This window comes from Neodiprion virginianus, chromosome 7, assembly GCF_021901495.1.
Source record: "Neodiprion virginianus isolate iyNeoVirg1 chromosome 7, iyNeoVirg1.1, whole genome shotgun sequence".
Lineage (NCBI taxonomy): Eukaryota > Metazoa > Arthropoda > Insecta > Hymenoptera > Diprionidae > Neodiprion > Neodiprion virginianus.
This window is the reverse complement of record NC_060883.1, coordinates 15,582,798-15,609,083: the sequence shown is the minus strand read 5'-3', so window position 1 is coordinate 15,609,083 and position 26,286 is coordinate 15,582,798. Positions and strand designations below refer to the sequence as shown.

Sequence of the window (26,286 nt, the reverse complement as noted above, 5' to 3'; positions counted from 1 at the left end):
GAAATGAAATCGGTTGCAAATTATTATTCCAATTTACCGTTGAAGCCAGAATCAAGTACAAGTTAGAAAATTAATTTATAATTGAAACGGAATCTATTCCACCGTAGATCAGAACATCCGTATTTGTGATGAGGCTGAAGTTAGTAACGTTATTGTAATGACTTACTTTTCGAAAAAATTGTTATTTCACAATTGCAGGGATGTCTGAAATGCAGTAAATCGTCGTAAAACAAAACTTATTCATATTTTGAAGACTTAGCTACTTCAAAGTCACTATAAACTTGCAGAATAGTAATTTTTCATCCTCAATGTTTCGTTACGTTAACTTTACTAGTTTCAGCCTCATTATTTGCTTCATACGTACTCGAGTGAACCACATCTAATCATTATCACTCATACGTGTTAGAAATGGTTCGAAGTAAGTAGTTTGAAAATTATAATTTACTTGAAAAATATGTCAATTATTTTTGAAAATTGATTTCGTTTCGATTATAAATTACTTTCGAATTTGTAATTTGAATGTAATTAGGTGCTGTCCAAAACTGCTACGGCTGTGTGATTTTTTCGACAGTGGTAATTATTCTCTAGTCTATACAACATGACGGACCAAAAATGAAAAAGAAAACGAAAGGGGGACGTACCACTTTGATGTTACGAAGTGACGGTAATATACGTCTAATTTCTGCAACCTTTTTCACGAAAAACTCGAGTCCTGAATATCCTTCTTCATTCTCGTTATCATCATCATTATCTTCGTATGACCTAATGGGGTAGGATTCATCATTGTCATAATCGTTGCCCATCACAAACGAACTGAACCGCAATTTAAACGAAACAATTCTTCACTATTGAGAATAACTATTCATTTATTGTCGTAGATTGTACCGTTTACTCACCAGTGCATGGCAAGTGTTTATTTTGAAATTACAGGTATGGTTACCGAATCGATGGCACGGTTGAATGGTTTTGTGTGTAATTGCTCGACGTGACAGTCGTTTATCGCTAGGTGTACAGGAAGAGCGTAAACTCCGCTATCAACCAAATTAACTGCGCTCGACGGACCGCGATAAGCGTGAAACGCGAGCGTGCGTCACGTTTCATCCGATCGCAGACCGGCCGTGATGAGGTCACATCTGATTCATTACGAACTCGTACTACTTAAATTATAATTATAACATAACGTTATTGTGTAACTTTTATCAGGCGAAAACATGGCTAAAATTCACATTTGGCGCTGGGAACAGCCTGAGCCATATCTATTGAATAACCGCATCATGTAAAGTTTGAAAAATTATCTTCAGTCGCACGAATTTGCATGACGGATTTTTTAGAGGAGCCAAAAATAATTCCGGTGCCCCTCAGCTACTTTCGATATGTATGCCATAAGAGTCAAGAGTATTCGTAATAACGGCCTTTATTTGACAGGGGACTTCCAGGTTTAAATTGATCGTTATCACCTCGGCGGTTCTTAGTTCTCACGGTCACCGCAGCACGAATTGGCGCTTATGGTCGGGCGCAAGGCAAACTTAGTAGGATTCCGACAATATTAATTGAAAAAAAGTGCATTATCCATTTCAAAAATAATGGGCAATGCATCGAAACTAGGATTTGTAATTACTTGAATAAATGACAATGGTTGATAACACAATTGGTAATTACCAAAGTATTCATTAATTGATTCGAGTTGCATTAACCAAGAATAGTTCGGATAATCGAAACGTGGGTTTTTTGGGACGAGATCATAAGCAACACCTTTTTACATAAAAACATTACATACATTTTTTTTATAAAATCGTCAATTTTATATTGACGAACGGCTGTAACGCGTTTTTGCATGCCCGCAATACTCGCAAAGATACATTGTTGCTCACGGCGGTGGCAGCGAGCAAAAATGTATCTTTCGCGCCGACTTTCGGATAATTGAGTGTTCGGATGATCGAGGTTCGGATAATCGAGGTTCTACTGTACTAAATCAATGAGTAATTTATTTAAATTGCATTAGCCATTACTGGTATACTGAATAATACAGTGAGCCATTATTAGTTACCCAAATAATGCATAATGGGAAAAAATTGCATTGTTCATTGAATGTGTAATGAATAATGCAACGATGCCCTATTATAAATTGTCAAAAAAATCTCGATAAAAAAAGAATGCATTAATCATTGCAAAATTAATGAGTAATGAAATGGATAGTACAATAATGAAACAATGTATTTTTCATAACCCTGAATCTGACCAGCTGATCGCAGTTTATACCCAAAATGATTATAAATTTTATTTTTATTTTCCGGGCGTGAAAATGGTATAAATAAAATTACATTTTATTTATAATTATTTCCAGAAACGTTAACTGCAGATATACTTATATCCTCAGTCAACGCAAAATAAGAGGTTATCAACTGGGCATTTTTTAGTTCGCGCAGTCACCACAGCACGAAGTGGCGCTTATGGTTGAGCACAATGCAACCTTACCGGCTGATCACTATTTCTACCCAAAATTATTGTGAATTCTACTTTCATTTTCCTGGCCTAACAATGGCAAGAACAGAATTATGTTTTGCTTATAATTATTTCCAGAATAGGAGGCATCTCTCACTGATGGACATTACTGCCCGCAAAATTCATAAAATACGAAAATGGTGATGCGGATCGGCAAAACATATATTTTTCATAAATAACAAAATACTAATTCAACGTATAGAGAAAGAAATTGACTGTTTACATTTGGGCCCAATTCCATTTATTTGTTTATTGAATAAACGAGAAATACAAAAAAAGATGATTCGCTTAGTAAGGGCGGGCCTGTTGCAATATAAATCTGGCCTTCTGTAGCCACTTGCCCGCATTGAAAATCGGCTTACAATTAGTTCAGTACAGTGCGCGTTTATAGTAAATACGACACAAATGTACTAGTCCAGGATAGTTAGCTCGAAAAGTACGAAATATCTACAAAATGGATGGGCAAGCCCAATTTTTTAGGATACGTACAGAGTCATTAGAGATGCCTAAATCCGCCGGAATCCAACAAAATTTCCTGGTGCTTCGTCCGCCATCTTTAAAAACAGAAAATCGTCGATATGTCGGCTCCTACTGGTTGAATTTGCGTTCATTTTTATAGTTTTGTAGGAAAAAATATTGTCCACAACTTTTGTTGGAAGAATCTTTTAATATCTGTAAAAGAGAAAACGTTACCATAAAAAAAGTGCTATTAATTCATGGTTACGATTGTTTATTGTCATATTGCCCCTTTTAATTTTATCCGAAAATTAAAGAAAAAAAACTTTTAGAGGACTCAATTTCCAAAAATTTTTACATAAATTATATTGCGATAACTCAAACATTACCTGACATTGAAAGTGTCAAAGTTGTCTTTTTTCATGATAACTGAAAAGAATCCGAACGCAACTGAGTACGGTCAAAGTCCCCACAATTTAACTAGTCGCAACTGGCACGTTCCCATATTTTTATTTTCTTCTTCAGCCCCCACTCGAAACTACCGACAGTGTGAAGGTCACCAAATTGAAATACGGAAACGGTCAAAATATGGGGAGTTAAATTATGGGAACGTTGACTGTACTCAATTGCGTTCGAATTTTTTTCAGTTGTCATGAACAAAGACAACTTTGACGCTTTCTATCTCAGGTAATATTTGAGTTATCGCAATATAATTCATGTAAAAATTGTTGGAAATTGAGTCCTCTACAATTTTTATTCAAAAAATTTTTCGATAAAATTAAAAGGGGGCAATAAACAATCGTTACCATAAATTAATAGCACTTTTTTTATTGCAACTTTTTTTCTTTTACAGATATTAAGAAATTCTTCCAACAAAAGTTGTGGTCAATATCTTTTCCTACAAAACTAAAAAAAAAAACGAAAATCGAATCAGTAGGAGCCGAGATATCGACGATTACCTATTTTTCAAGATGGCGGACGAAGCACCAGGACATTTTATTGGATTCCGGCGGATTTAGGCATCTCCAATGACCCTCTCTTTGTCCTAAAAAAATTTGGCATGCCCATCCAATTTGTCATTTTCAAACGCAACTATCCTGGACTATACTGAGTTTCCGCGTGCTTGTGACCAAAATAAAAAATGTTTGCGGGAACTAAATATGAATAAAATAAAAAAATTTCATAGTTTACTTTTACTTTTAAAAATCATTGAAGACATGAAAACATTAGACATAACCTCTGAACTGGCAGCTACTAGCCACCGACCCTTCAATAAGATCATAAGAGGAAGTTCCAGTCAATTTTGACAAAAATTGAACATATCTTCGCAATGATGCGACTACTATGATTTTTGAATAATGGAATCTAACAGTCACGAAAATCATCGAAATCGTGAAGTAATGAAGTTTCGTGTGCACGTCTCACTTATTTTGACCATTCTGCAAGCCTACGCATCACCGCACCGGTGCAATTCAACCGATGATAGCCCCATTCTATGTTCAACCCTGAACAGTGTATATATGCAAGAATAATTGGGTTTCATGTAATAATTGCACCGCGAAGAAGAACTTGCAATTGCGGGTAATTGAAGCATGATGTTACAGAATTTCCGACTCATGATAAAGGCTGTGTAAATGACAGTTTTGAGGCTGTGACAATTGACCGTCAGAGCACGCCACAGTCAAATTCGAGAAATGGACAAGAAATACCGACAGATCTTATTGTTAGAATTTTCAAGTCATTTAGAATTTTGAAATGATAGAGTTCTGATAGTAAAGCGCCTCTTGATAGAACTTCCATAACTCAGAATAATTTAGACGGAGTGCCAAATTATTTAAACGTCATAACAAAACTTTAAGCTCTTCCAGTAGCGCAAAGATTAACATAGATCAGGAACAGTATCTAAGAATACTGACGGCAAATTTAGTTTCTTTCATTTTCTTTAACCCTCCGCCGGCTATCTCTTTTTTTGACTACGCCGCCGGCTATCCATGACAATGTCGTCATCGGCTATTTTTAACCCACTTAGGAGTATCTGAAAATTCCCAAAAAATTCAGGGAACCAGTTTTGGGTCTCATCTCAATATTCCAATAGTTTTTATTCCAAAATGTTTGACCACTTAAGAAATAGAAATTTATAAACAATGCAGAACGACTAAATTCGACCATTTCACTAAAAAATCGATATCTTGAACCCAAATTTCTATTAAGAAAAAACATTCTAGGGATTTATTCTTGATACTATGGTCTTTCAAAAAAACCTACTCACATTGGGCTCGGTTCCAAAAAAACTATTTATTTCACCACCTGAAAATGGGCTACAGCGAAAGGAGAAATTTCTCATAAAATTGAAGTATTTCTGAAAACACAATGTATTTATCGCAAAAATATGTAATTGATTATTGGAAAAATGAATATCGACATGTTATATGACAGTTCAGACTCGCTTTGTTCGTGCGAACAACCTCTAGCAAGGTGAAAAAACAGTTCGCACAACGTTCGTTCGTTCGCACAGTTCGTTGATTTTCAACGAGAAAATGTGGATTTTGTATGTGTCTCAAAAGTCGAAAAAACTGACGCCGCCAGCTATAGGTGACGAATTCGTTCACTTTCAAGCTTCGAACGGTCGCCCGGTCGTAACTTCGCAAGGTCCTGACGCATACTAACGTGTTTGCGCGTGTAGCGTATTCGCCATGAAGTTTTTTTAGGTGCGAGGCTCAAGCCGCATCCACCTTACCTCCCCCTCCCGAGATACCAGGACGTGCCGAAGTCAGATATGACGATGTCGTCATGGATAGCCGGCGGAGGGTTAAATTATGTCGAGGCAATTTCTTTATTTTTTTCTGTTACTGGTGTTCTTTAATTGATTAAAAAGTTTTGTTGAACGAATCTACCTTTCTGTCCGACAGAGTACATATAAAATTCCATCTTTATTTTCGGTCAGAATAGCAGACGGTAAGGAAGATCTCCGTAAATTGATCGGCTCTGGTTTAAAACACCCGAGTCCGGGGAGGCTGCTGGACAATTCCAAAGCAGACAGACATCCACGGCTTAAAGACTCTTAGCCTAAGGTTAACTTTCGTTTAAAATTTAATTTGTAAGCACATTAACCACGGTGGCATTACCTGGTTCAGGAGGGAAGCGGCTGTCGCTTGAAAACATTGTATTGAAGTTAGTAATGTTATCATAACAATTCGTGCCGAGGGAAAACAGTTATATCACGATTCTGGAACTGTCTAAAATTCAGTAAACCGGAATAACATAAAACACATTCATAGTTCGAAATCTTTATTCTTTAAAAATCGTTATAAAATTAGGAAAATAGTGATTGTTTACTCAATGTTTCGTTACGATAATGTTACTAACTTTAACTCGTCTCTTCAAAAAGAAGCTCTTGCTTAATAACCCGAATCTCTGAAAATCGCGCTCTGACTTGAAACCCCGAGTCTGCGAGGCGCATATTTAACTAGCGTAGGCTTTTTTTCGGTTCGGCTAACCCGATCCTTATTTTTTACCATCTAAGAGGAAGCCGTTTATGTCATTTATCTTAATCTTTATCTCACACGGTGAAGACACTCACAATACCGTGACGATCTCATACCGCCAAGTAGGCTCCGAAAATCCGCACACATCATACTATAGCATTCTTTTAAACGTCAAAGGAAAAAACGCGAAAGTTATATCTGAGTCTATTTCTACTTTATAGGTATAAAGAAACATATCCTAACCGACTCCACAATGCTCATTGTTAGTTAGTGGTTAATTTATGGAAGACAAATACTCCCCGAATTTTATGGTTTCAGATCCAGGGTTTTTGGCTGACATAAGAAGGCAGTTTTCTTCATTCTAACTCTCAGGGGGGTGAAAGAGGTAAAATGGGGTTTCATGGATTCCTCAATATTTTTCCGCTCAAAGAGATATTGATTTGATTTTTGCTCAGAAAGGTTACCTAAACAGAAGCTTAAATACAGATCTAAGCATTTTCGGTTGGTCATTTCCTGAAGAGGCGAATCGTTAGGTACATTAACATCAAGTATTTCAATCTCATACATAATTGCGATTTTCATTACTTTGTCGACAAAACAAGTGAAGTTTGTGTCAAAATGTACGAAGAATGAAGTGGCACGTATGAAGTAATCAATCAAATTTAAAAAACTTGCTTGCTCTGTAATTACAAAAATTATCTCCCTTGCCGATATAATTAAACTTATCTCATACGCGGTCGGTAAGTGTAGGACATTTCTATTAACCCAACTCCTTGAACGCTTTTCCGCTAGTTTCAAATACAATGATGGTTGGCTGTCTGTCTGATCTTTCGTCAATGCTCGCGGCAGTACACATAGACACGGTCTTACATACAGGTCTGCAAACTCGCTCAAAATTTCAATGGTGGGGGTGTCCTCTTATTGAAGCACCGGCCGTTTCGCCTAGTGACCACGAGTGTCGCTACTATCGAGGGATTCAGGGTGCGTGAGAGAGACGGAAACAGGTTTCAAAACCACGGACGGTCAACAACCTCTTTCCATCTCTCTCGCACAGCCTGAATCCCTCGATAGCAGCGACACTCGTGGTCACTAGGCGAAACGGCCGGTGCTTCAATGAGAGGACATACCCCCACCACCAGAGTTTCCAGACCTGTGTGTAAGACCGTGGGCATAGACTTGCAGTTTTGGTCAATTCTTATTACGAGGATAGCGACTTTTGATTTTCTTTTTCAAATAAGTGCCAATGAAATTTTAAATAATCCTATACATTACGAATACGGGGCCATCATCCTTTGACATTCTTCATCAATAGCGTATATTCCACTTCTCTTATTGTTGGAAACATTGATTGAAAGAAAAGGACAAGCGAAAAACAGACGAAAAAACATGGAGTAAAAAGGAAGTGTGAGCTAACAATATTAAAAAAAGTACACTCCAAAATCAAACATGTACGTACACATAATTAATTATTCGAGCAACTATGGACTGACTAATATTACAGCAGTCTTTAGTTTATGCAACCGCCACTACGTGTCGCTGCTATAAGTTTATCCTTAATATAAACAAAAAAAAAAAAAACCGCCACCGACAACGGTAACTATATTTATATAAATATTGATAAAATTTAGTTTTTTATTTTCAGATAACTCTTCACCGAGATAGCGATGTCACGATGAAGGGGAAGGTTCATACCTTTGTTAATCTCAAATATTTTTTAATACAGATTTATATAAAATAAGTTTAATATACACTTAATAAAAACTAACAATCCGATCCCTTTATTAATCAGTTATCCCTGTGAAAAAAACCCTTAGAAAATCGGTTATGTTTTTGGCCGTTTTGCTGGCCTTTCACCATAAGGTGTAGGTAGCAGATCTCTATAAGCAACGAAAATGTACAATTGACTTTTTAGCACTAATTATTTTCAACAGAGGAAAAGAAGAAGAAGAAGAAGAAGAGGAGTATACTGACCGAAGATCTTCATTTTGTTTGTTTTCTCTTTCGTCAACGATGTTAGTGAGTCAATGTTAATTCATTATTAGCTAGAATGTATAAACTATACTTACATCAACTTTTTTAGCGACCTGACGAACAAACTCTGGCTCACTGACCACTTCCATGTTCCACCCGTAACTCATCTTGTATATATTTTATTCAAACTAATCACTTGTTTTAATTCAAATCCAACCAATGTTTATAGTTTATAATTATACTCCTGTAATTCACTTGAATGCCTTTGCATCAATCTCTGCCTTCGTTTAGGATATATATTTTACAAATCACCAGCCAATTTACAATCAGTGTAATTTTTACGAATCCGTTTTCACCTTATTTGTCCAATTATTAATCAGCATCGTAACATCTTGAAATAAATGCTACAAATTTTAGTTTTTTTGTAGAAGCTTAAACTTTTTCTATGCATCTATCATCGTGCTCTTTTTGGAGTCACTTTGGTACTAGAAAATTAGGTCATCATTGTGCGTTACATTTCGGAATACGAATGAATACTGACTTATTCATGAAATAGCTTTCTGTTCGACAATAGACAGACGGATATTCAAATCTACTATTACCCACGTTTACCTAAACCGACAAGATGCCATCAGTTTGATTGCTTATATGTAAAATAAAATAGGTATGCTTTGACATGTACCAAAAATACATATCACATGATGTTTTCTTTACATTTTAATACAATTAGTACACCAAAGATAGATAGTAATCGCTCATACATGAAATATTGTAGGGATTTCATCGACGTAATAAGAGAGAAACAGACTGTGCAAAGTCGATTTTTTTACACAGTGTCTTATGAGAAAACTGCTCTGGAACGCTTTTGTTTGAAAAATAAACGTAAGTATTTCATATTTAAGAAAAAAATATACATCTGCAGTATATTCTACAGTTGTGCTGATTTTAAATATTAGGATAAAACATGAGACCGTCGAGTTTATTAGAGCGATTTTTCTACAATAAAGAGGTTACGATGTCCATTCTAGATTGAAAAATTCGAGATAATCGTAAATACAGGACGTTTAATGAAAGTAATAATTATCTCCGAGATAACAACGTTGTTTAGAACTCTTTTCAAATAAGATGCGACGCAGTTTGGAAAGGAAAAGACAAGTTTTCGGTTTATCAAGGATATCTTTTTCTTACCGGTTCAAGATAAGGATACTACTAAATTTACTACCTACGCAAGAAATAGAAGCGAACCAAAATGTGTAGAAAAAGAAACCATTGGTGCATGTAACAGTTTGTTGTTGATGAAATATCACGGAGAAGAAGGATAACCAATATATCGAAAATTACTCGACATGCAATCGCGATTATTCGCGGTAAATGAATTTTTCACCTCGGTTTTTTTCAACTTTCTGCTCAGGGAGACAAGAAAATCTTTTGATTCCCTAGGTTCCATGATGCGCACGACTTTGAGTAAGAATATTCAACCAATTCCAGCTAGACTCTAATGAAAGAAGTTAATGGAGGGCTAAATGCGCTCTCTCAAATTCTGCTTGAACAAGGTTATTATTCAATTTTGGACTATAAGCTGAAGCTAGTCGCCTATTCACAGAAAGTTCGTGCACGCTATCATTTTCTTTGGGTACCACTCGGATCAACGGAAATTCGATGTTTTCGATACTAGTCACTGACACGAGAAGATCTGCCATAAAGAACATCGCGTGAAATAACTTTTGGTGACTCGCTATCGGCTGCTAACTTCAGTATCATTGCGACACACCCTGTTGCAGTCCACGCCCGTCCGCATATTATAGATCCACCTACTCATTAAAGTTTATTTTGGTGACTCTTCTCTCTATACAGAATACTGATAAATCAATGGGCGCGTACTGTTTTCATAAAGAATCGCAAGTATCTAACTCCGTACGAAGTGAATCAGGTTGGCTTTTTGGTGCAAGTAAACTTGTTCATCGTTTACAAATAGGTATTCGAGTGCTTGAGGTTTCGTTCGACCAAACTTAATTGAAAAAAAAAGATAAATAAATGGTTCGAACAAATAGCGAGCCAGGATTCATTCTCTACTGAAAAATTTACTATCGGTACTCTATATTATAGTAAAGACTCAAATCTTTATTCAAGGTAGATCGATCAGAAATTCTGATAGGTAAATAATTTACTCATGTATACTGTTAAAGATTTCTGCATGGAACTTCCTACACTGTATCGGACGTTTTATTCGAATAGGGAAGAGCGAATTCATCGCCATACATTTATTGTTTATACGATTTACAAGTACAATAAATTTACTACACAATTTAATTTACGTCGCCACACCGAATTTATAAACTTGTAACCTGATTTCGTAAATTGACAACTCTTGTACATTAAATTTGTAATAAATTCACAATCATTTTTAACAGTGTAAGCAAAGAGCCAAATCTTTGCCAGCTCTCTCTTATTGATCCCGGCTTTATGTAACGTACTACAGTAAAAACCATCGTCTGCATGCCATTCACTGCAGTTTGACCGAATACAGAATATAGAAACTGTCGCAGAAATTATCACGCACATCACGCATACTAGTCCAGTCGAGATAGTCATTCAAATGGAAATAATTAGGGGGAGCGATTAAATTTCCAACAACTTTGGATTCTGCCATTTTTGCTCTAAAGTTGTAAATTAACGAGTTATTTCAGAAAAACGAAAAAATTGAACTTTAAATCAAGATGGCGGCAAACGCAATGGCGGGATTTTCCCGAAATTCGAGATTTAGACTTCCAACCCCCCCCCCCCCCCCCGCCCCGAAGTTTAAAAAAAAAAAATCGCTCCCCGTAATTATTTCCATTTAAGACTATTTTAATGTCCATCTCGACTGGACTATACCAAGGAATAGATTTTACTGTCAATTATTGAGAGTCCGTTACGTAAATCGCGTTACGAATGAACCCTTTTATTCTGTACAGTGTTTTAGGAAAAAAGCATGTCACGCCCAAAATTTTAGTCTGATAGCATCGTCACATCGCGTGCAAACCGAACAAGAAATAATGTATTTAGCTCATAAATAAACAAAAGATATTTTAATAGATGAAAATTACGTTACATTACAAGTCTTTTTCCTTTTCTCAAAGTGTAAAAATTGTCGGAGATTTAGGCATACGTTACAAGTAGAATTATGAGGTCAGAATGGAACTATACAGCCTAATGACTTTCATCATTAATATCTGTTGAAAAACGGATAACAAATCTTCTATAAGCTTGCCTATCCTTTGTAAAATACAATAAATAAATATTGCAAAGAATAGTGGCAAATGGCATTAATACCCGATTATAATTTTCTAAAAGTATTTTTAATCGCGGAAATGGTTTCAACAAAAAATTATGTCATTATAGTTGGTAGAATTTTTATTTCGAGTAAGCAAAATCCCAGAAAGTGTTGTTTTTTTCTCTCGGAAACCACCGTTGATATCAATATTCCTATTAAAAAATTCAGCCAAAATTGATCGAATCATTGGATAATACAAATTTTAAAATACAAATGATTCACCAATTACTTATACATATACGACTTCCCGTCGTGACTGCAAAGTTCTTCAACCTGTGTGAAAATACAAAGTGATTGTATTCCTTTTGATCACAGATCCCAGAACCTTGAGTCCAGATAATATGCCTATTTTTCGTATAACTCGTGGATATTAAGATAAATGTAAAATTTACATTATACAAAATTTTCAGGCTTCAACACTGGTAGAATCTGATGGTTCTAATCAAGTTTTCGACACAATGAAGTTAATGTCAGGCGATGGAAATTTCAAGGTCACGATTGGTGAGACATGAGTCTGTTATACAGAGAACGGTGAAGCGGGAATTAGTTTGAGTCACCATCCTTTGCTTCGGCATCCCGCTGTACTATTAAATCGAGTGATATGCAGAACGATTTTTATAACTATCCATACATATACAACACGTGTATGGTGTCGAATAAGACTATTGAATTATTTGTATCCATGGGGCAACTAATTCAGAACCCGTATCGATTCCATTACAGAAATTAATCTAACCCGTTGGGAGAGTTGCTGAACTTTTCGATAAAAATGTAATGGATATTCGTATAAAAATATAGAACTCTCATGGAGAAAAATGATGAAATTTTCATGGGAAAGAAAAATCAAATTTTCCCTGCCGTTATACGAAAATTGCGGTAAAAACGCTGTCAGTTCTTTCTTGCACTCAACTTGAAAGTCATCGATATATCACGTGCTCAAGGAACGAATCGTGAGCATGACAGCAAAATGAACATATTTTGAGTTTCTCCAGATTTTGGTGAAACTTCTCACATCAAATTTACGAATGAAAAAATAATCGGTATTAATCGGGGTGACTAGCTGTGAAAACTGTTCAAGATGACAGCACTTGTGGCGGTAAATTAACGTCAATTTACTTTTCTAAACTTTACATTACTGCAAAAATTGTTATAACGAACTCGGTTCATGTTTTTGCTGCCGACGAATAACGGCGGATCACGCGCGCACGATACGTCATACATAATATAATAGCTCGGCATATGTATACGTATACACATCAACGTGCCGAATGTTAATAACTCGAAAGACTGATATTACATTGCACTTTGCGTATGAGTAGGTATGCGGCATACTTTAAAATTTTCTAACGTGTCGATGGAACAACGCAAACTTGTCGCTCCAATAGACTACAGTTGCGTGGATAAAGTGTAATCCGATGGGTAATAAGAAAGATTTTTATATTACAAATATATTACAAATATACGCAGTGAAAATTAATTGCAACCGCGATGAAGCGCTCGTCCCTTTTGTTTTTATTTAAATTTTAGACGTCCACCTCTTGTGAATTGTGTTATTTTTTACAACCGGTTTCGAACGAGTGGAAAAACACAAACTAATTGGCCGGGAATACTGGAACTTGTTAACTGTAGTTCCGACGACCTGGATCAGAGAAAATAATCGGCGAAGTTGAAAGCATTGACGAAAGCGTTTCGTCGCATCAATTGACAACAACGTGATAAACTATGGATAAACGTAACGTGATGGCACGATGTACGGTTTGTATGCATATAATGTATCGCACAATGATTTTTAATTGACTTCCACAAACGGCGGCTACGTATCGCCATTTGCTAAGCCGTATGCGCTCAATCATCAATTTACTGTCATAATGTCGTTCAGCTGTTGTTCACTTTTCGCTTTCCACCAGAGCTGTCTTGTCAGCTCGGCTTTCACTTTGTTTAATCACAGTGCGATTTGACCGCGGTTGATAATTTCCACGTACAATTGCCGAACACAAGTACGCAAGATACTCACTCAAACGGACACGAGAAGACTCGACAAATGCCGAGGAAAACGCGAGAATCACCTTTCCTCTGTTCTCGCTTCACGCCAGCTCAACGCTCACTGCGCCTGCCGGTCGGATCCATGCCGCCTGTGTCGGCCTTTGCTTCAATAGATGAGGAAGATGTGTGCGTGTGTTGTCTGTATTGACGCACGCCGGCGTGTATCCTAAGGCTGCGTTCGCATTGCTCGTGGTTAAAATCCGCGGAAACATTCGTACGAGGGGGTCATAAATTTAACGGTTGGAAATCGAATGGCACACGAAGACAAATGAATTGCTAGAAGAAACTAAACTAGTGGAATACTTTTGCTCTCACCGAAACAAAGGACTACGCAGAATTCTTATGGAATTTGGCTCCAGGTCGAATCGACTGGCGTTTTAGTATGTTACGGCACAGATCGTCGCGATTGAAAGTTCTCGTGTACACAAGTCCCAGAAATCACTAGTTTTCGAGATATAGGCATCGGAAGGCGGCTGGATGGATTTTTTTATATCTATGGATTGCGCGATTTTTACGAATTGCAAAGCTTCGAGCGGGACTGAAATCAAATATGTGACTCAAAAACTGTACAGTCGATTCGCAGAGACTCCGCGGACGCGTGAAAAACAGGACAAGTCGATTATTGCAAGAGTCGGAGGGTCTCGTTCTTCAGGAGAAATCTGACGTTGCACCTTCTTCTATGGATGGAATGAGTCGGAGCTTCCTGTCTAGCTTTGAGAATCAACCGTGTAGTTTTTTGAAAGATTTGTTTGATAACTTTATAATTCATGAAAATCACGAAATCTATAGATACATATGAAAAAAATCTGGACATCCTTATTCCGAAGCCTGTATCTCGGAAACTACTGACTTTTGGGACTTGTGTTCATGAGAAATTTTAATCCGGAGGATATGTACTACACATACTGAAAATCCAGCCAATTTGACCGGGAACCAATTTGCATAAGGATTCTGCGGGTTCCTTTGACTGTTGGAAATCAAATTGCATAACGGGACAACCGAATTGCTAGAAGAAATTAAATTAGTGGAGTATTTTCGCCCTCACAAATCTGTGTTACGTTGGCAAAATTTAATTCTCTATTGGAATCAAATGAGAAGTTTCTTCAAAGTGAATTAAGTCTGTTTACATTTGTGGATAAATTTTTAGAAGATTCATAAAAAAAAATTATTCATTAGTCTTCAGTATTTCACTTTTCAGAGCGCAAATCGAGGGAACTCAAATGACTTGGATAGTTATTCGAAATCGTGAGGAATCAATCGAGTCAGCTAAAATTATTTGAAATCAAATGTGATTGCGCTGAAAGAATGACGCTAAATTTGCATTGGAAATCACGTAAATTTCAATTAGTCAATATTTGTCAACAAACAGCAAATTGTTTAAAATCATGTTCAAATTGTCATGTGCTTTTGTTGATGTCCAGTTTATCAAATGATTTCTATTGATTTCCCGGCATTCTAGATGATTATTAGCGAATTTCACTCATTCCCTGAGCAGCTTCTATCTAATCGACAAATTACTGGGAATCGCATATAAAACGCTAACAAATTATTCGGAATCCGGAGCACGAACATTCGAAATCTATAGAAATCACTTGCCACAATAAGAATTAACTAAATCAAATGATGAGGTGGAAATTAATAGAAACCTGCACTCACATTGGTTTCGGGACTTGATTAAAATTTGCGCAGTTGCCGGTTCTCTGCTCAAAGTCATATTGACGGACGTATTATAAACTCTGAGGAAGCTTCTACAATCAGACAGTTTTGAACTTACGATTAGCGAGGGTATAAATTCGACGCTTGACTCACCGGTACTCCAGGAACTTTCCTCCCATGACTCGTGTCTTTACTTACGCCTGTATAAAGGCAACATGATGCTTCTCGGAAATATCATTAAAATAGGCGCATGCATGCAGCGTTAAAATGCCGGCGATTAACAATAAATATAATAATAATAATAATATAAATAACTGTTACTTATTTTTTGCACGACTACATAACATGGGGTCGAATCGAGACGTGATATCATAATCACCACTTCTGGCAGGCTTCACTTTTCAAAAATAGATTTACTAAACTACATCTCCAAGTTTAACGTGAACATGCAAAACAGTATTATAGGTCTTGAAAACGCTGATTATGAAAACTATGCTGATAAAGAATGTTTGTATCATGACGTTTAGCGTTACTTCATCGGAACTGATTTCAAATTCGCAACGCATATGTCATAAAATACGAACACGTCACGAGTTTTAAATAGAGAATATGAAACTGAAATCCGGACCAAGCCGCGAAACCTCTTTACATCAGAAGCGAAGTTCGTGAAAACATGAACAATGCAGCATTTTTCAAAACCGTTTTACCCACCGAATCTTTTTTTATGAACGTAAAGGTTTGCGATCATTTCTTGATTCACTCACAATAAGTCGTCACTCAACTGAGGATCAAGATACACAAAAGTATCCACCGCCAAGTACATGAAAAAGAAAAGGTGAGCGTCAATGTTTACAATTATTCTTTTTTCAATGCTGACAGAAAATCACCTTTAGTTTTAATAATTTTTTTCAATTATCGATGTGCACGTACTTCGCTAGATTTTGGCATCTTCATTTATGATCTTTTCTTTTTTGTACCAGATTGAAAAATTGTGACCCGTGGAGGTCATTCAAGTTTCCATTCGTAAACCACTCCACCGCCATTTCATTTCAAAAAAATAAAACAACAAATTTTCTTGTACTTTAAGACTGATATTAACATGAATGAAAAATAGAATTAATAAATAATAATTCATTTTTCTTAAATAAATTGGAGAAAATGACTCTTGATTTCGCATACACAAACTATTATTACCACTTAGGTAATCATCGGTTGTTTATTCATTCGTTCATGTAGGTACGGTTACTAAGCCAACGAACATTATTGTAAAAATATTCAGTCTCGATACTTTTAAACCAGAATACCTACATATTTCAATTGCTTTCGCTTTTCCCTGATTTCATCTTTGCTGTGAGGTTAATAAAACAACTGGAAATTGTCTTCACGTAAGTGGAGCCATAGAAATATTTCGGTTTGTGATAAAAAAAAATAATTGCACAATTAGCGCACGCTAAGTGTGCGTGCGCTATTGCAGAGAAATTCGAAAAATGGTTCAGAGAAATGCAAAAAAAAGAAAAAGAAAGATAGCTGATCTATGTGTTATTATTAGGGCTTTGCGGTTAAACGATTATAATCACAAAATCCTATCCAATATACAAACGTTTCAAAGTGTAGTGATTTCGTCAAATTCAATGACTGATTTCTCGTTGATTATTACCACACTTAACCTTTTCACACACACATTTTTCCTTACATGCAATTGACTCGAAATTTTGCATTCATGGGCTTTGACGATCGTTGATTACGATTCTGAACTCGAAATTCGAAAATTCAAAATGGCAGATCCGATATGGCAGGCAAACAAATAATTCATTGGTGTGTATTAAGTTCCAGCGTGAATTAAAGGGTTAAGAACGCTTTCAGAAGAAATCGTTCTTGTGGGACTAAAATAAACGCAGTCAAGAACTGCGATAGATTTATTTCGATAGTGTTTTAGGGACTCCCGGTGAGACCCTGGGAGAGCAATACGAACTCACTTATTGACTTGAATTATATAACTCCCCTTAGACAATACGTTGAAAAGTTTGACGGATTGGATCACCGTGATTGGATTATGTTGTGAAATGATGAATCACCGTATCATTGAGCATAAAAAGACCGATGGGATATTTTCGTTGCAAAGAATATGATTGCGATTAAGAGTGATTGATTAGAAACAAATGTTTACGTAATTTTAAGAAGGAAACGTTTTCAGGTGTCCCCCTCCGATTTCGATGAAACTCTGGTATGTTATAGAGGGTCAAAATCGATGACATACGTATTTTTTTTATCGGCCCAAACTCATTTTGAAGGGGTGAAACACCCCTCCAAAGTTGACCACCTCCCAAGATGATTTTTCTGTTTTGCATACAAGGAGGGGATTTTGATAACTAATAATGATAGTAATAAATACCTTGTCAAAAGTGATGAAAAACACACTTCGAATATTCTCAAGAACTCTTTATTTTAGGGGTTAACTTGTATATACAAAGGTCACTTTTTACATTAGAAACAAGATGTTCATCAGAGCTCAATCAATCCAACAGCACTGTGAAGAGCATGCAAGAATACAGAATACGTGCTTTCCATTTTTTCCCAAAAACTGAATTCTTATCGACTTTTTTCCCAATATTGCGGATTATGTCTAGTATTTAGCCACGAATCATTGAATAACATTGTTTGAGGCTCGCACTCATTCTGGCATCGCTCTCTTATCATTTTACTGTTTTATCATTTTTTTTCAAGAAACGTAAATATTTTTCATTTCAAGCAGACTATCAACTACTCGAAAATTCGATGTGTGTCATATGTAAACAAGTCATATCTCTACTTGAATTAATTCTATGGCACAGATATTTTTTTTAACGATTACGCGTATCTTTCGGATATTTTCAATATGAAAAGTCGTGAGACCGTTCAGTGCTTGTTAATACGTTAATAACGGAACTTCGAGCAGTTATTGAATTTCTTCTCACGTTTACAATGAAAGTGAATCCAATAAACGTTATTAAACTTCTGTGGGCAGCATTTGAAGTAACGAATATACCCGAGTCCCCGTTAACAAATGATGAACGTGAAATAGTATCGAACTTCGAAAACATTTTATTACAAAGCATGACAGAATATAATAGTGCGGAAATGATTGAGGAAAATTCTCTTGACTTTGAAAAGCCCTACAAAAATCTTGAAACGTTCGCAGTGGAAGATGCAGATTTTCAGGTGCCTTCCGAAGGACCTGAAGATAGCTGTTCCGAAGATGACGAACCTTTAAGTTTCGATTATAAAACAAGAGCTGTTGAATATTGGAGAAGTGCAAAGACAAAAAAATCGCTCAATTGATACGGTTCGTCATAGATATAAAAAAGTCGAATCAGTACGACAATTGCGTCGTTGGGCACACCAAATCAACCAGGGAAGGACATACGTGGTAAAATTGGCTCGCATATCAGAGTATACATTGCAGAAGATGAAAAATGCCATTGACGCAGGCTTGATTGTTCATGATACGGATTTGCGAAGATGGGCTTTACAGGCCCAAGGACTTATCAGTCATAAGGATTTTCGATTTAAAGCATCGCCAACGTGGTTACTTCACTTTAAGAAGATCTATTGCATTACTAGCAGAAAAATCAATGAATTCGTCACGCGAAAATCAGTGGAAAATAGTGAATATTTACACAAGAGTGCTGAAGAATTTTTGAAAAGAGTTGAACCTTATATTTCCGAACATGGATTACAAAATATATATAATTCTAATCAGAGTGGTTTCCAAATAGAGATTCATTCTGGACGAACGTTAACGGAAGAAGGAACTAAACAAGTGTCGTGCATAGTACGATCAGTAACTTCAACAACGCACAGTTATACTATACAGCCTACAATTTCAGCGGACGGAAAATTATTATCTCCTTTATTTATTGTTTTAAAAGAACCATCCGGAACGTTCGGACCTATAGTTAAACAACAATTATTCAGACCGCCAAATGTTTTCATCACAGCTTCCAAATCAGGAAAACTTACTTCAGGTATAATAATTCTTGTTTCGCGCTGCATATATTCAAACGGCATTAATCACAATGATTCATTACAGAGCATTTCAAGATGTGGTTAGACGAAGTGTTTATCCCAAAAGTGGGACCGAAGAGTCTACTTCTAATTGATTCTTGGAGTGGGCATTGTTCTAGAGTTGTGCAAGAGACAACACCCCCAGACAAAAAGTTGAGGACTTCATCGATACCGAAAGGAACCACTGGAAAAATTCAACCTCTCGATTTTCTCGGCTTCCGTATATGGAAAAATTATATTCGTCATTTTTCAGACACCGTAGTTCTTCTTGATTATGATTTAAATTTACATTTAAGGAATAATATAACAAAATTACAGTCTTTAGTTCATAACCAACTGTCAGCTCCGCGATATCATAATTTGTTTCGTTATGCGTGGCATAAAAGCGGGTTCATTGCAAAGAAACCTGATGAATTTGATAACCCCGTCGATTTTGCATTTGGACAGTCATCTCATCCGAATTGTGAAATCGAAGGTTGCACGAATGTCGCAGTGATCAGATGTTCTTGGTGTAAAAAATCACTTTGCCTACAGCATTTTTTCAATGAATATCATTATTGTATCGACTATCATCCATAAAGCGATTTATAGATAAACTTGGAACTTGTTTTTGTTTGAAGGATGTGGCCACGGTAGAGGAAGTAGAATCATCTGCATATTCAACAATTTTGTATTATATAAAAACGTAATTTATTTACAAAACTATTTACAGGTGTATTTAGTGTATGAATCAAAGTAACAAAAAAAAATTTCTTCATTCATTTTTTCAATGCAAAATGGCTAATAATCACTACTTGTTTTTGGTTTGTCGTTTTCCCAGCCCTTACCCCTCAAATATCTGTGCCATAGAATTAATTCAAGTAGAGATATGACTTGTTTACATATGACACACATCGAATTTTAGAGTACTTGATAGTCTGCTTGAAATGAGAAATATTTACGTTTCTTGAAAAAAAATGATAAAACAGTAAAATGATAAGAGAGCGATGCCAGAATGAATGCGAGCCTCAAACAATGTTATTCAATGATTCACGGCTAAATACTAGACATAATCCGCAATATCAGGAAAAAAGTCGATAAGAATTCAGTTTTTGGGAAAAAATCGAAAACACGTATTCTGTATTCTTGCATGCTCTTCACAGTGCTGTTGGATTGATTGAGCTCTGATGAACATCTTGTTTCTAATGTAAAAAGTGACCTTTGTATATACAAGTTAACCTAAAATAAAGAGTTCTTGAGAATATTCGAAGTGTGTTTTTCATCACTTTTGACAAGGTATTTATTACTATCATTATTAGTTATCAAAATCCCCTCCTTGTGTGCAAAACAGAAAAATCATCTTGGGAGGTGGTCAACTTTGGAGGGTGTTTCACCCCTTTAAAATGAGTTTGGGCCGATAAAAAAAAATACGTTTGTCATCGATTTTTAACTCTATAACATACCAGAGTTTCATCGAAATCGGAGGGGGACACCTGAAAACGTTTCCTTGTAAGGTATTTTACTGACCACCGTTTGGTGATTGCTGTATTTTCAGAATCGATGTCAGATTGATATAAATACATTCTGAATGAAAATTATTTACTTACAATTTTTGTACGTTTTTTCCCGTTGCGATAAGAATATTATGTAGATTTTAAAGACGAACTATTTTAAAAAACCGATACATTCAATATGTTTTTTACAAATGTGAACGATAAGAAGTATTAAATATAGGTTTTTACGGATATGATTTTATGAAACCAATTTCAGAAAAACGTTCTGTGAAAATGTCATAAACAAGGTCTTTAATACGCCAAACATTTGTCAGAATGTAACATTACTCAAATATCTTACTTTTCAGTCAACCAAATCGTAGTTTCCGTAAGTTATCCACTTTGAGAATGATCTCCATGTTGGCTGCATATTAAATGGCCCAGCATAAATCTGGAGTTCATAATACGAGGATTCGTGAGGGGTATCAGTTCCACACATAGCTTTAATACAAATTTAGTAGAAATATTTTCATTTTGGTTACTTGGAATCTTCTCAAGCTGACTGGAGACGAAACAATGTTTGTTCAACCAAATTTAGCTAGAGTCCATTCCAGAATCTTCTCTATCTATAAACTCGATGTAATTATTTTCTTTTCTGTTTCAAACGTGAATCCATAAGTCTATTTTCAGTTCAACGTTTACTCGGTAAAATCTGTCTAGGCAACCGAATTACTTGATGCTTCTATAGCTTTAAACAACACAACGGCATGCTCGAGTTTTTGGAAGCTGGAGTAAACATTTAAAAACTATTTTCAACTTTTATAAATTATGCTCTCGCAGTATTCTCATTTTGGCATTTATTTCAAAGAGGAATCAGCTGCAGGATTTTCCTCAATGACGCATTCCTCAACTCCTAATTGTTTTCATTCTGCAAGATGCGTATTCGTGCAATTAGTCAAATGTTATACATACACTGAAAAAGATGATATAGTCAAAACAACTATAAGATATATAGTTGAAATATAGTTTCACTCACATCTAATATTTAATAACATCTAATAATTGAATGCATGTATCAACTTTAAGAATGTAGTAAACGAAATGTAGCATTTGGTGTGATTGTCATGAAAATAATGCATAGTTGCATTAACATGTAATATATAATTCACCACATAATTTCACACGCAACGACAACGTTATACAAACGAGTTATGCGATCAAATGAAAATAGTCGTTATAATTATGAAAAATATATACGTCTCCTTTTCATACACGGAAACAAAAAAATCGAAAAAATCAACCAAATTGATTCATTGAAAAATTGTTGTTTCAATCATCATATTGTGAAAATAAATACACCGTAGTCAACGTAATGATTTCTGTCAAGTTGAATCGACCAAACGAGTTGTTTGAACTGGGCGGTTGATGGGATACAAAAATTGGATAGTTCTGAATAATATTTAGCTGCACCATTGCGAACGATTCGCTTGAAGAACGATGTGTGGACCTGCGGTTGAGTGCGTGAAAATTGTTTCGACTAAATATTTTGATATGGTTAAAGAATATACACGGAGGGAAAGGATTATTCGAGTCAAATGATATTCGTTTGATTCATTTGAATGCTACAGTCAAATGCAGCGAACGTAATACTTACTTAATTCAACAAAATACTTTTGTCAGGGAAAATACTTGTGAAAACTTTATCTAGAATTGAATCAAGGCTTTTGAATGATCATGCTATTACTTTGTTCAAGATAACACAACAGCGCGAGTTTCTTGCGACAATGTTAATTTTGTATTAAGAAAATGTGCGATTGGAATGCTAAAGATTTTATTGAACGCACCTCAATCGTTTTGTTTTAAAAATATGTAATTGCTATTTCAAAACAAATTGAGCTTGTTGATATTAATGTTTTGTTGAGTCGAGAGTTCAATGGTTGAAGCAGGCAACAACATTTGTTATTACAAAAAAATTTTTGCCTTAACTAAACATTACAGCTGTTCAAGCGCACGAATTGTATTATCCGAATGATATCATTTATCATTATACTGAATTAAAATTTTGCGAAAATTACCCGATATTTATTGCGTAATAAACCTCAAGACTTGTTATGCATGTAGACAAATAAGTTGAACATATATCAATCGTCATCTTCGACGATACGTAACTTAATATCATGCTTTCTCCGGACATAATACGCCTATAAACATCTAAATATTATGTTATCCGTATCTTAGTTTCTATCTGACTACCCGGTTTTATAACTATCTCTGAAGCTTCTTCCGTAGCGAGAAAGTTCACCGCCTAGTGGCCGTTTATAGTACTAGCATACTGATGTTTACGATGAATATATTTTCTACTTGTTTTAAAGCATGTGGTGTTTTTTTTTTTACCTTTTCAACAAATTAGTGCAATTTATTCAAACAATTACGCCAAACAATCTCCGGTTAGATTAACAAATTATGGCACTCGATCAATGTAAATGATTTGTTGGCTAGAGTGAAGTGTTTATTTATTTGAAGTACCCAACTGTTTCTGTCAACGGACATCGACTTGGAGGATCAATATATAAACTTCAAATAAAACGATATGTAGTTGACTCAATTTCGGTAACACATTAAAAGATTCACTCTAATCAATACTTCACTCGATCGCGACAAGAAAGACTTTTGTTGAATCAAGGAATTCACTTGACTAAATCATTTTGGCAAACCAACTAAATCGCAATTGTGGAATCGAAGTCATCGCATTTGCAACAAATAAGGGATAGTAGATTAAAGTAAATAGACTACAACAAACTCCATTTTGTTGGTTCAAGAATTTCTTTCCCTCCGTGTACTGCTTCTAACATGAAGATGGAACAGAAACAGAACACGAATTATTGCACTCACGGTAGTAAAAATCAAACTTCTGTGATTCGCGAGCGTTCTTATAAAAAATCTGCAGTGCTTTGAGGACACTTCTGATCATTGTCACTTTATTTTATAATGCATGTGGAACTGCATTATCAGTGATACGTGTGCCGTAATAATTACTGAAATAAGTTACATCTTACATTTTCTTCTCTACTTTAAGCATTTTAAGGATTTCTCTCAATATTGTAATTTCATAAGCAAGTCGGTAAATGTAGGGCACTGCTGTTACTTTCACGCTACTGACGTTCAACTTGCTTCGAAAAAATACTCGTGGTGGGCTGCGTCATTGACTAAGAATTGCTAAAGACATCCAGTCGTGGGCATTCTTTTGAAACAAGCGAAGGACTCAGGGTTGACGGCAACGCTCTACGTTTATCGACTCGCTTATGAAAATCCAATGTTAATCGTGTCGGTAACAGTAGGAAATTTCCGTACCAAAAATCCCCACTTAGCTGGTTGGCTTTAACAATCTTTAGTTAACGGCTGGGTTTAGCAATCGTTAGTAAAAGACTGATTGCACGCAGAACAATAGCGGAAAACTTGTATATTGTTTTGCACTTAAAACAAGTTAGCCGGAAGAGAAAGGCATTAATAAATATTATTGTATACCTATGTAAATACGCTATACATTTTGTTCATGTCAGAGATAGTTTACTTCCGAGTAATGGGTGAAAAATCTAAAAGCGTTCTCAGGAAAAGCATAATCATTATGTCGAACATATATAAAAACCTTCAGAAAAAAGTATCGACGCGCGGCCTCAACGTTAATGCGTTTTAGCTTTACAAAATATAAAAATATGGGCGAAGAGAAAGAAAGGTTTTAAAATAGTTGAGACTATAAATATGAGATGACCTGCAGCGCTCCCGTCTTGGAATGTATACCTCGTCTTTGTGCGAGCACGTACATGCATGAAATACATGTGTTATACGTTTTGGCGCAAGCCCAAAAGATGTCAAATATTGTTCCTGGGAGTCATTGAACTTTGATGCTGTAATGTTACAGCTGCAGTGTAATATTTGTGAAAAATGATCAACGTCGTATAATGACGCGATCCTACTATTTATTCCTACCAAGTTCAAAGAACATCACTTGAATTAGAAAACCTTAAAGATCGCATGTGCGGGGTGGTAGACGTCTCCGGAACCGGACAGACCGCCTTGCAAGAGGCGTGAAATCAAACGATATCGGCCGGATGTTGACCACACATCATCCGCTGGCATTCCATGTAGCGCAGGATTTCTGGAAGAAGCGTGCATGAGACGATGATCTGATTTTCAAGATTTCGCGGAAAGAGAGTATCTCAGATATATTCATGAAATACGCCGAACTCCCCATTTGTCGCTATTGTGAGTTCATTCGAACAGTTATTTTCTAATAATTTTTTTTTTTTCAATGTATGAGAAAATATTTCAGACGATTTCGAACAACTTAGGAATATGAATCGCCATATGCGTACCACGTAGTAAATACGAAACTGAAATAATAAATTTGAGAATTTGCCTGTAAATATTTCAGTTCATGTAGAAACTCGAATGGATACACTGTTGAAAAAATTTAACTAAACATAATGACCCAGCAGATCCACTTTACATTTATGTTATTTGTTACATTTGGTAGTGAATATGATACAAATTTTTGTCATTTCAACATTTAAATTGTTATATCAACATTTAATTTGTAATTTTTACTTCTTCTTTTTTTCAGTGAGTCATACATTAAAATACGGTTAAATCACCCCAAAAATATTCGTGTACCTGCTGGCAAATTCTTTTTCTAACCGTGTATAACTTTTGGTAATGACTATTCGCAAATTTTACAGAAGTTTTCACAAAACTTGACTTCAGCACACATTCCAAGGAATTTACAAGTCAATCTTTCTGAGAAAAATTTTTCCTCCAGGGCGTCATGTAACATGTAGAACAAAAATTACTTACCCGGTCTGGAATTTGTAGGTTTTCACGTCGCCGTCGTCGCCAAGGACGGCTTTTGTATAAAAATACGAGTAATTAGGCATCTTTATGTTAATTTACCAAATTATTTCAGGCCCCGCAAATTATAATACAATCCTTGATGGTTGATCACAAACAATAAACATTATCTTATATTTTTATGTAAAAATCTGTCCAATGTGTGTAATTGAAAAGTTTAAAACCGCGCAGAGACGGACGCATGAATTCTGGGGGTCTCTTTCTGTACTGCCAGCAAGTGGACAGAACGCGTACGTGTGTCGTACCTACACAGACTTATAAGTTCATACACATGTATATATTATGTTCATATACACATTCACAGAGACATGCTAGGTTCATAAGTGAAAAGGAACGATATTTTGACTGTGGTAAGTAAGCCTATTGTATTCTCACCTTGAGCTGTACAGAAATATTTTCACGAGTCATTGCATATATCGAATATTACAAATATGAATCA

General features: G+C 35.8%; 1 protein-coding gene across 9 annotated transcripts in view; it reads right to left on the bottom strand.

The window, feature by feature from the left end:
• Positions 1 to 26,057, bottom strand: part of LOC124308353 (calpain-A-like) — a 54,218-nt gene extending 28,161 nt beyond the window's left edge. Inside the window, exons 1-2 of one of the 9 annotated variants that reach the window (XM_046770973.1) lie at positions 25,794 to 26,057; positions 24,963 to 25,098 (exon numbers count right to left, since the gene is read on the bottom strand). In XM_046770973.1, the coding sequence (XP_046626929.1) occupies positions 24,963 to 25,098; positions 25,794 to 25,873 (216 nt within the window). In that variant the 5' untranslated portion in view covers positions 25,874 to 26,057. Of the gene's footprint in view, positions 1 to 641; positions 897 to 940; positions 1,065 to 8,509; positions 8,900 to 13,588; positions 13,864 to 24,962; positions 25,099 to 25,793 lie in introns of those variants that run through there. The other 8 variants (XM_046770979.1, XM_046770977.1, XM_046770978.1 and 5 more) reach the window with 8 other exon arrangements.
• Positions 26,058 to 26,286: the final 229 nt, after the last annotated feature.